The 10,827-nt window shown below is 39.2% G+C and overlaps 2 protein-coding genes across 3 annotated transcripts; both read right to left on the reverse strand.

The window, feature by feature from the left end:
* Positions 1-3,213: 3,213 nt before the first annotated feature.
* Positions 3,214-5,120, reverse strand: LOC140944778 (uncharacterized). Its single transcript, XM_073393884.1, has 3 exons — positions 5,051-5,120; positions 4,641-4,782; positions 3,214-4,187 (listed from the first exon to the last, which is right to left on the reverse strand). Exons 1-3 carry the CDS (start codon positions 5,118-5,120, stop codon positions 3,971-3,973), a joined length of 429 nt encoding a protein of 142 aa, XP_073249985.1. The 3' UTR covers positions 3,214-3,970.
* Positions 5,121-5,960: 840 nt separating this feature from the next.
* Positions 5,961-10,710, reverse strand: LOC140943120 (G patch domain-containing protein 11-like). Of its 2 annotated transcripts, none has more exons than XM_073392179.1 (6): positions 10,404-10,710; positions 9,948-9,989; positions 9,510-9,721; positions 8,348-8,476; positions 7,552-7,629; positions 5,961-6,728 (listed from the first exon to the last, which is right to left on the reverse strand). In XM_073392179.1, exons 1-6 carry the CDS (start codon positions 10,678-10,680, stop codon positions 6,714-6,716), a joined length of 753 nt encoding a protein of 250 aa, XP_073248280.1. In that variant the 5' UTR covers positions 10,681-10,710; the 3' UTR covers positions 5,961-6,713. The 2 variants fall into 2 exon arrangements, with proteins under 2 accessions (XP_073248280.1, XP_073248279.1); XM_073392178.1 differs by having other exon boundaries at positions 5,967-6,728; positions 7,552-7,633; positions 10,404-10,709.
* Between the last annotated feature and the right edge of the window lie 117 nt (positions 10,711-10,827).

Genomic DNA, 10,827 nt, shown 5'->3' on the forward strand with positions numbered 1-10,827 from the left:
AAACCTCCCTACATGCGGAGGAGAGAGAGAGATGAAACACTGAGAAGAGATTTGAAAATACGACGCGCAGCAGAGTATTTTTGACGATCTTCAAGCTGTTTCATCTGGTGGTGCATCACTGTCGAATACTTGATATTAGTTCTCAAACAAAATGATTTTAGAAGGAGAAATTATGGGTGCAAAAATGAGCAGTTTTTCATCTGATTTCCAACCACTCAAAAAACATTAATTTCCTTTGTATTTTCTTTATGAATTATTAATGAGTTTGAGAATAACTTTTTCCGAATTATTGGTATCCCAAAGTTGTGAAACAGGCCACATGATTCCAGTCAGGCTTTAACCTGAAATCCTGTCCTATTTTCGTAGCCTGAGAAATTAGCCGACATTTCTCATCGCCATCACTAAGAAATGAAGTTGAACGACTGCAAAAATTCCATACTGATGACGTATCACTACCCAGATCTGGGTATCTGTTATTGGTCGAGGCAAATTTCTCTCGCGACATGACCAATCAGACGTACTACCCAGATCTGGATGGTGACACGTCATCAGTATGGAATTTTTGCAGTCGCTGCTCAGACGCCATTTCGCGGGGAAATCAGTGGTAACCAGTGGTGACGTCATGGAATATCGGCTTTTTTCTCAGGCTACTATTTTCGTTTCGGTTGGTTAATAAAGTTCCGCAAAGCGAAGAGAAGTGACCACGTAAGAGAATGTCTGGGGACTACTAAAACTTGGACTTATCGCAGGTTAAGACACGCATGCAGAAGCCGCTGGATTATTTATAGAATCACAAGAGCTCTCTGCCCATGTTTGCGTGTTTATTTTGTAGTATCTGAAATTAACAGCACTTTATCAGCGCCTGTGTCCATGCTTCTTGTGTCTTAAACAAACAAACACCAATAGTATGAATGATAGAAGTAATGCAATAGAAAGCGAAATCAAAAGGAAGACCGCCAATAATATGGATCGTGTTGCTTCAGTTGCTTCATCATCCTCGAGGTCTTCAACCCTGTCTGTGTCATTTTGCATACCTGAGAACAGCAAAATCTGTTAGAAAACAATCAACAGGGGAGGCTAAAAAGGCGTGGCATGCCCGTCCCATTAGGTTCCTTCCTCCTAGCCTGCATGGCAGGCGTTAAAAGGGGAAGGGGGGATTTGGGCGCGCGAGAGCGTGGTCTCGCGCCCTAATTCCCTTCCCCTTCCGCTTTCGAACGCCTGCCACGCAGGCTACCTTCCTCCCAGCAAGAAAAACCAATCTATCCTAATAGCATAAATTAGTTCGCGCAAAACACAAAAAATTGCCAATCCGCAAAAAATAAACTCCCACAAAAAATTTCATGCCACACGGTAGGTAAGCTATTAAAGATGAGTTATACCCAGCCACATTAAGTGCGTACAATAGATCAATGGAGAGCGGAGTACAAAATACAGTAATGCAGTTCCGGTGCAGTATAGTCATTTCAATTTACCTTTTGAAAAGCAGATTGAAAAAGTAAGATATAACGTTGCCCTCACAACCCTGTGTAGACTGATGGCCATTAATATGTCTCCTGGAAGAAAATATTTAGGAATAAGCAAGGGGTTTACAGACCTGTTTCAAACGGATATGCTATACAATGGATAACAGAGAGTTGTTTTATTAATGGCGATGTTAGGGAGCTAAAGCAACGACGACGGCAAAGGCAGCAAAAACGTCACCGGAAAAGCAAATTCGCACTATTTCAAACTTCATCGCGCTTGGCTTATTCCGACTATGCTCTTTAATTTGCCAAATGTTGGCGATTTTTCAGGAGTTGAATTCTAAAGGACTGTATCTAAGTTCACAAAAACAAAAAGAAAATCGTTGTGATGTGTTCACGTCCTCCATAAAACGTGAAATCAGGAAGTTTCAAGTCATAGTCGTGCTGTGACGGCAAAGTAATGTACAAAGAACTAAACTGTGATGCACGTGCAAAATTGTTGTTTTGCCAATCTCAACCGATTGCTTTTTTGCCGTTCTCGTTAACGTCGCCGTCGTCGTTGCTTAAGTTCCCTATTCAGGGGCACCCAACGGTAATTTTCGGGAAAATATCTGTTCGGAAGACGATTTGAGATCTAGAATTTTCGGAGCATTTGTTGTAAAATTTCTTGCTTGCCTGCCTCTCCTAGGATTTTCGAACATCTACAAAATGGTATAAATACCCATTTTTAACGGATTTTGACCCTAAAAAAGGCCACCTAGAAGGTTCGGGAGCCTTTTCCGGGCTGAAATTTTCGAGAAGGTAAGTTTTTATCCCTGTAATTTTCGGATCACTAGACTTTCAGCTAGGAAATCCGAACAGATGAAAAGTTTTTAGGGTATAAAAATATGCCTATATTTACCGTTTGAATACTAAAATACGTTCAACAATGTTATGTTAAGTGGTTTAGAACTATATACTCGTTGGGTGCCCCCACCTATTGTATCAGAAAGCGATTCATCCAATGAACCATGACAAAGTTTTAAACAACATGAGAGAATGGACCGATTTAAAGAGGCTGTATCACGGTTTCCATGTTCATTTTGTTGTTGATGGCAGTTACGCGTCTTTATTAGCTATAATGAACCTTGAGAAATTACCTGTGAATGCTGGACAGAATCACAGCTTTGTGTCAAATAAAAGGTCTCCTAAGCATTATATCAAACGTCAAAAAGCAGTAAAAATTAACTTTTGTAAACTACAAGGTTAAAAAGTTTTCAAAAACCACAATTGCAATCCGTTTCAATCTTTCCCAGGTTTTTCCATCCTTGCCTCTTTTTGTGTATAATTTTGCGAGTGATGTTTCATTATTTTAATGTTTCACTCAATTTGGTGTCCGTCCCTCTGTTTGACTGGTTATGATAGATTTCATAACACAGCCCCTTTACAGGCTACATAACCGAGTTTGCCCTCTATTTATGCTCCTCGCAGCTGACTGCGTCTGTTTAATTACTTGCCTTGTCTTGTTTAACTTTGGCGTCTAAGCCTCATTTTTTATACGATTTCGGTTCGCGAATCCTTTACATAAACAGTACACGTTCGTTTCACACAAAAGGTTCACGAAACCTGCCGCTGGAAAAAGCTTTAATGACATTGTGCGGCCCATTTCAGAACAGAAAACGCAAACATTTTGGCTATACTATTTCTTTGAAGACAAAAAGCAGCCGACACGACTTAGTGTATGTGGTGCGAATTCTTCAGGGCTTCCTTCGATCGAAACTTTAAAAAGACCAATTTCGTATATTAATTCTACTTTCACCTGATTATAATTACCTTGAAATAAGTTAAGGATTCCCTTTCTTGTCTACAAGAACCTCAACAAGCTAGATGTTTTTCTAAGAATTCTTGCGGGTAGAACCGCACCGTTTAAATTGAAATTGCACGTTGTAAGAGGCTTTTACTGAATAAATTCTAGTTATTTAACTTTTCTTTTCAATGCACAATTATTTTGAGTCTATTGTTCTGCTAAACTGGCTTAATTACTAGATTACTGCACACAAACTTAATTGTTGTACTGTACGAGTGTTTGAAATACATTAGAGTGTGAAATTTATTTTAAAATATCACCAAGATAAGCGCCCAGTGAGTCAGTCTTATTCCTCTAGGGAATACGATGCCTCTTTGCAAAAAGATAAGAAACGTTTCTAAACTAGATTTCACACAACATCTCGCAACAGCTTCACACAATGTTGCGCGAAAAGTTCTGCCTTGTGAAACAGAACCTCGAAGATTGTTTACTAAAGATTCAAAATAATGTGGTCATATAACGAGGTGGTCGCCCAAACGGGGTTTTATAAGGCGGGTTCCAATGTATCACTTCCAAAAGCGCATCCTTGCCTATCGGATGTCCGAAGTCGTCCCACCAAAGCTAAAACTTTTGGTATCTCTAACTGGGATATGTCTAACAGCATGTGATTCGAATATAATCCTTCCGTACTGAGTTCTTCAATGACTTATAGCACAGCTCATCAATGGTCAGTCGAGATTCTCTGTTGAATGGGAGGGAGGCGCTTTGCTGGTCGTTCTGGTGTCGCTAGGGACTCAATCAATAGGTGCTCTGTTTGTGTGGACCTATCGTGCTTCTCCGTAATTGGTTCCTTGTGCGACAGGTTCATAAGTGTTCTCTGTGTGGAGCCCCATTCCTCCATCTCTGCACCCAAATGTGTTTCAAGGCTTACTGCGTTTCTGTAAAAGTAAAAAAGCAAAACCAAAATAGTATCACCATGAGGTTGCAGACTCCGTTGAAGTGGACACTAAATTGCAAAGAGGGCAGTTACAAAAAGTTATTGAAATTTGACCAAAAACTACATACTACAGATATCTGTGTAAAACATGTGCCTATCCAATTAAAAAAAAGGGCGCACGCCAGGATGCCGGGAAGATAAAATTACCGTTACTTTTAGTTGAAACTACCAAATGATCAGTTGATACCTAGGGTCGAATTCAGGCCTCCATATAAGCGTGTAAACAGACCCTCTGCTGATGGAAAAGCCACGAGCTCTGGATACGAGATTTGCGTTCTCTTCAGGATTTCTTTTTAAACATATTAAAGTACGATAAATTCTCCCAATTAAGAGATCAACGTGTGATCCTGGCCTCCATTTCTCTTACTTGACCCGTTTTCTAACTTTGACTAACCTGTTTGGACGACTCCTGAGCAGATAACGCCAGCAGTATAAGAAGATAAGTAAGAGAACAGTAAGCCAAGCGATAAACAGGATTAACAGGGCTATACACAGGTTTGTGAGTATCTCGTATTCATTTCTTGAACCGTTTGATCCTGAGTGGAAAAGAGAAGTGATCAATGTGTGATAAAAAATAAATTCTACAAAAGCTTTCCGCTACATCTATGGGGGATGCGGGAGGGAGAGAAAACTGCTCTAGTTGTAAACACAAGTTGTCTTCTAAAGCCGTAAATTCACTGAGTTTTATTTGGAAAAGGCAAGCTGTCAAGCGAAGCAACCCGGCATATCTATAAATTAGGCACAGTCAACATCACAAAGGGACGTTAGTCAGGGGGCTTGTGGCTAGACACTGATCTTACTTACCTTCACAAAATGGTAAAGCGGCCAGACACAAGACTAAAACCAGCGTAACGAATGCAGAATTATCAAACATCATTGACAGTCATGCTGTAAGCAAAAACGTCCTTGGTGAAAAAAGACAATGTAATTACAGCCAATCTTATGTCTGGAAACAGTTTAGAAGGTGTCTTGACTCGCCAGCTCGTATAGAGCTTTACTGATTTCTGTGCATGTGTACATCAATACCGTAAGCAAGAGGACTTCACTACTACAAATTTGTTCTTTAACGTAAGGTGGAATTAACATATCCTTTAATTTTGGTTAAAGTAAATGTTTTCATCATCCGATATATTGAAAATCAGTAGCCGAAACAGTTAAGCTAATTCACACGTCCGAATTACACACAATATATACTTTCATTTCTAGCGTTTCTGCTTCATTACGTATATAACTCCAACAAATCGTGCTTATACTCCTACCCCCTAACAAGGCTGCGATCATACCCTCCGCTTCATCTCTCTCTCCAGTTCCCTCTTTCCTCAAAAAGGGGAAAAAACCCCAGTTCGCTGGTTACCCTTACTTCAGAAGTCCTGCAAAAAGGACTCTGATGGCTTAAGACTAATGTTTGGTAAATATTCACCAAAGTCTTTCATTTAATTAAAATGAACTTACGTCGAGTTTTATTTCCCAAGAGGTCAACTGATATGATTATTGTCTTAAGCATCGTGAGAAAACATACATGCCGATAACTCGCTTTAATAAACCGTGTTTAACAATAATAATAATAATAATAATAATAATAATAATAATAATAATAATAATAATAATAATAATAATAATAATGATGATGATTGATGATAATGATAATGATAATAAAAATAAAATAAAAATCGGACGCCTCCCCAAAGAAACTACAAAAGTTTCAACCGTACATTCACAACGTCAGTTTATTTTTCATCTCTACTTGTCTTTTAATATACTTGTTAAAAACATTATCTGAAATATAAAGAAACTGAAGCACAAACTCGTTTGAAAATCTTCACAGATAGTACGGAAGTGCGTCATACCTTCGATGTTCGGTGTAGAAAGATACCTTCTCCAGGTTTTATATGTTGCCAAATTCTAGGATGGAATTATATTAACACATATTTAATGGGAAATCATGTCGCATAACACAGTTGTTTACTGTGTAAGTGAAATGAATCGTCTACGGCAGTCCTCAGATCTGACATGGACCAGCTGGATGTAGGCATATTGATACTTGCTCCTGGGCGGAATGCAAAGAGGTCCATCTGAGTCCATTACGGGGTTTTATACCCAAGGCGCTATGTTCAAGCGAGTGGCAATGCTCTTTGCATAATGGACCAAACAACAGCAGATATTTACGCGGAAATTTTCCGCGTTTTGAGATAAAAAGTCCTAATCGCTAACCACCATGAAAGTCACCCGATGTTAACTCCAAAAACGTTCATCAGTTTATTGCTCTCTTCCCTGTCTGCCGTCTTCAGGTCTTCACTTCATAAACTAACCCCTTTCTCCTGTTTTTCAGCTGCTCATATTTCTTGCGCAGGGGATAAAACGTTTTGCTTTAATTAATTGTTTTTCCTGAAGATGGTGCAGTATTTTGTCTCTTCATTAATTATCTGTTATTCATGATCCTGTGCGGTGTCTCCCGGACAGTTGTCTGCTATGTCTTGATCATCTGAAATGAAATAGAAATGTGAAAGTGAATTGTGAGCCTGGTGACTACGAGAAAGATGTTTCTTAATCAATGACACAGGTGGCTCGGAAGAACTTATCTGAGTACTCCCAACTAGCCTGAGAGCAAGTTCTCCCAGGGCTCCCGAGGGTACTTTTTCGCACCGCCTCCAGAGCACCCCTGAAGAACTTGTTGCAGGCAATGAGCCTATGACATTCTGGTCCCAGGGGTGGGGGTACTCCGGATTTCAAATGACGGGATGATCGAATGGGGGCAAACATCAAAACCCAGAAACAATCCCTAGGGCTTCCAACAAAACCCCAAAAAACACTGGTCCAAAATTAACCCCTTAAAAAATCCCATGGTGAATTTCCAAGCTTCAAAAAGTTGCAAAACAAGTTTGGTTGTACTTTATTTGCAGAACTACGTGGCCCGGGGATACGCAGGCACCACCACAAATCTTCAGACTGTTTTGAATACCCCCCAAAATGCCTACTTAAATCAAGTCACCCAAAAAATACTTTACAAATTTCCCTACCACCAAAAAATCCCAGAATTGAAGATTTCAAACCCAAAAATATCTTTTAATCATCCCCGTCACTTGAAATCCGGAGTACCGCCCTCCCCCCTTCCCTGGGCTTCTGGTTACTATGACTAGTCCAAATGCTCTACCACTAAGCGACCCAAGACTCGTGGGAGCTAAGGCAACAAACTAGGTTCGTGTGACAAACATCCTGTATCGTGAATGAACATCCTACTACTAGAATGTCGATATGTGCTAACACGCAACGTTTCTACCATTTTGTTCAAATTGAAGGATTCCTACCGTCAAATTTGGTGCCACACCATATACAGTACTGATGAGTTCGTCTGAGGTACATAGTGAGGTGGACAAGCTTTTCTGCTGGCTAACACACACAAAAAAAAAATCAACAAATATATAAAAAAAGTTTATCAATATTAAATTAACCATGGCATGGGAATATGTTAATCACTAGCTTTTCAAATGCTACATCGTGAAAAGATTCCACCCTTTTCCTCAAGGCTGTTCTTTAAGGGAAACTGAACGGAGCCCAATGCTCTCAACCTGTAAAATCTAGAGTGGCCAGCATATGATTTGCACGAAAAAACTTAGATTTTTTGGTCACCCGTGAGCAAAAGTTAGGCGCCAGGGGCCACCGGGCTCTGCATGAATCCAGTCCTGTTCCTCCTTGGTAGATCCAAAAGTAATAACTCTTTACTGTGCTTTTCAAAAACACGCAAACTCTCAAGTACAAAAGCTGCCTTCACAATTTAATGTGTTTTTCACTGACATTAATCAAAATTACGATCACACGCAACAAACCTTGAAACAAAACCAGATCGAAATCCACCAATCACAGATCACAAATCATGACCTTTTGAATCCATTTAAGTAAAGTTCTGTTTCCTAAGAGGTCCACTAAAATGATTGATGGCAGTGAAAAATGCAAACGTCAGTTGGCTTTTGAACTTCAGAGCGTGCATGTTTTTGAAAAGCGTAGTAACGGAATTTGCTAGAAAGCAGAGTCTAAAAATCAAAAGTAGACCCTCCTAGAAGTGAATAACATAATAAAAAGAAACACTGATTTTTTATGGCAGACCTCTGGTTCGTCCTCCTCCTCATCATCATCATCTGCATCCTCCGTACCATCTTTTTCCTTCTCCTCTTCACTCTCCTCATTATCAGGTTTTGTCTCGGGCCAAAACCACTTTACAACACATGGCAAGTCCTGTAAACCAACAATAACTAAGAATATTAACTTATGATAACCAGCTCCCAGTTGGCTGGTTAACTCAATCATTAATTTTAGAGTGCTGCATCGGTATAATTGCCGAGGTCAAAGGTTTGACTCCTATTCAGGCTTTCCTTTTGCAACTGCAAATAAGTTGCATATACAATCGTAATAATCTTCTTTACATTTAACCCTTCACTCGGCAGTTGTAATATATAACATTGACCATTATCTAAAAAACCAACAAGATTATTACTGACATCACAGCTTAACTGACAGACGACCAATAACATCAAGACATAATTGACCAATCAGATCAATAACCAGAGTACAATACCATCAACTGACGTGATACAACTCATTTTGACTCTGAAGATGACTACCGCACAGGTTGTTGAAACGTCAGTCACTGTCAACAACAACAGTCCTATTCAGGACTACGTTAACCCGGACGATCAAACTCAACCTACTTTTGATATTGGATATCTTGGCCTACAAGCAAGTAGCTCTCCTGGGTTGGGCGTGAGGGAGGGACAAGAGTGAGTCTTGGATACCTTAATGTTACTCTCCTAAGCTACTGCCTATTTTTTCTGAGAAAAACTTCACAAAAATTCAATCTAAAAAATTCAAGAAATGTGCTTCTATAGTAAGCATGAGTGAACTTAAAAACTTCAGGTGAATAAGCCTGCAGGAAGATATCTCCTATTTCCTTTCTTTCACATGGAAAGGGAACATCTGTGTAATAGAATCACTATCATAATACGGTAATAATAATATTTAATTGTTTTTTGGTACACATATACCTGTTTACCCAGGAACTTGGGAAAGTGTTTTAGTTGGTTGCCTGACAACACATTGTTAGTATCAACTATTGAGGATTTCCTTGAATAATCTATGAAAAATTAACTTTTGCAAGGTTTTGCCATTATAGATCTGTGACATTTACACAAGGGCTCCAGGTGATTAAAATGTTTTCCTTTAATTCTATGAAGAGCTGTAAAGCAACTTTTGTCAGACTTGATCTTTTTACCTTTGATCTATCCAATTGTTCACATGCTTTCTGACTCTTGTACAAGTCACTTGCTGTTTGTCTCTCTGCAAACTTTCCACTCATGTGTTGCCTGAAACTGTGTCTCTGATTCTCCTCGATCTTCATTCTTTTCTTTGCAACTTCATGTTTCAACACTTCTTTCACTTCTCTCTGTCTCTTTAAGAGCATATCATGACCAAGGCCTCCACGATCTTAATGAAGAAAAAATATATAAAAAAGAAAAAATGTGAAAAAGAGAAGCAGTCACCTTACCAACTCAAGCAGCAGAAAAAATCAATACTTTGGTCAGGAGTTAAAAAACTGACCACTGCAAAAGATTTAACCCTTCATCTCATTGAGCTAATCAAGCCAACTGATGACATGATAAATAATATTGCAAACAGCAGAAGTAATTTTGGAAGACATAATGTTACAGACCTGCCTTTATAGACAATGGTATTGGTTCTGCTCTGCCAGTCCCTATGGGGAAAAAATGTTAAGACAGAGACACTATTAAAGGAAAAACAGTGATGTTGATTTTCAAAAACAACTGTGTTGTTGAGTGAGTGGCAGTGTGAAAGAGAAAAAATTTCGGAACAGTCCCATACATTTTTTAAAGTCAACATCTTTTTTTATAATTGTCCTGTTAATCTTCTCTAAAATCACACCTCTATGAGACAGGCAACTACAGTTGACTAAAACTAAAAGTTGTTACGGGTACAACATTGAGCCAGGGGATTGGGGAACGAAGCGAGAAGAGGTAACAAGTGGTAGCCTACCTACCACGTTTGACAACTATTGTATGCTCGAAATATTTATTTACGGCACTACATTTTAAGTTTTATTATTAAAAAATTAACTAATTATTAGTTTGAAGACAGTAATAAACCATACCGTCTTTTCCCAGACCCATTCCATGTTTAAAGCCCATTTTCTGCAGCATAGCAAATCCCTTGTTGCTGCTGTCCAAAGCACTCGCAAGACCTTGTTCTCTGTGTTCAGACTCACGTATTCGCATTGGTTTGATTTTGTTGCGTTCATTTAACTCGTTATGTTTTGACTCTTTTTTGTACTTTTTTGCTATCTTATCTGGAACTAATCCTGGGGCATTTTGCGCTTCGCCAAGCAGAAATTTATCCGACATGTAGTCTTCTTCATCTTCGTCCGCCATCTTTGAATCTTGGGAGCAATGTCGTTACCAGTCTTTTTCAGACACTTTTTGAACGATTCAGCCCCTGCCCCACCCCCACCCCCACCTAACAACAAGAAGAGGAGATAAGATTTTAACGAAAGATAATAAGTTGATCTCTATTTTAGT

Source organism: Porites lutea, chromosome 7 (assembly GCF_958299795.1).
Source record: "Porites lutea chromosome 7, jaPorLute2.1, whole genome shotgun sequence".
NCBI classification, from domain to species: domain Eukaryota; kingdom Metazoa; phylum Cnidaria; class Anthozoa; order Scleractinia; family Poritidae; genus Porites; species Porites lutea.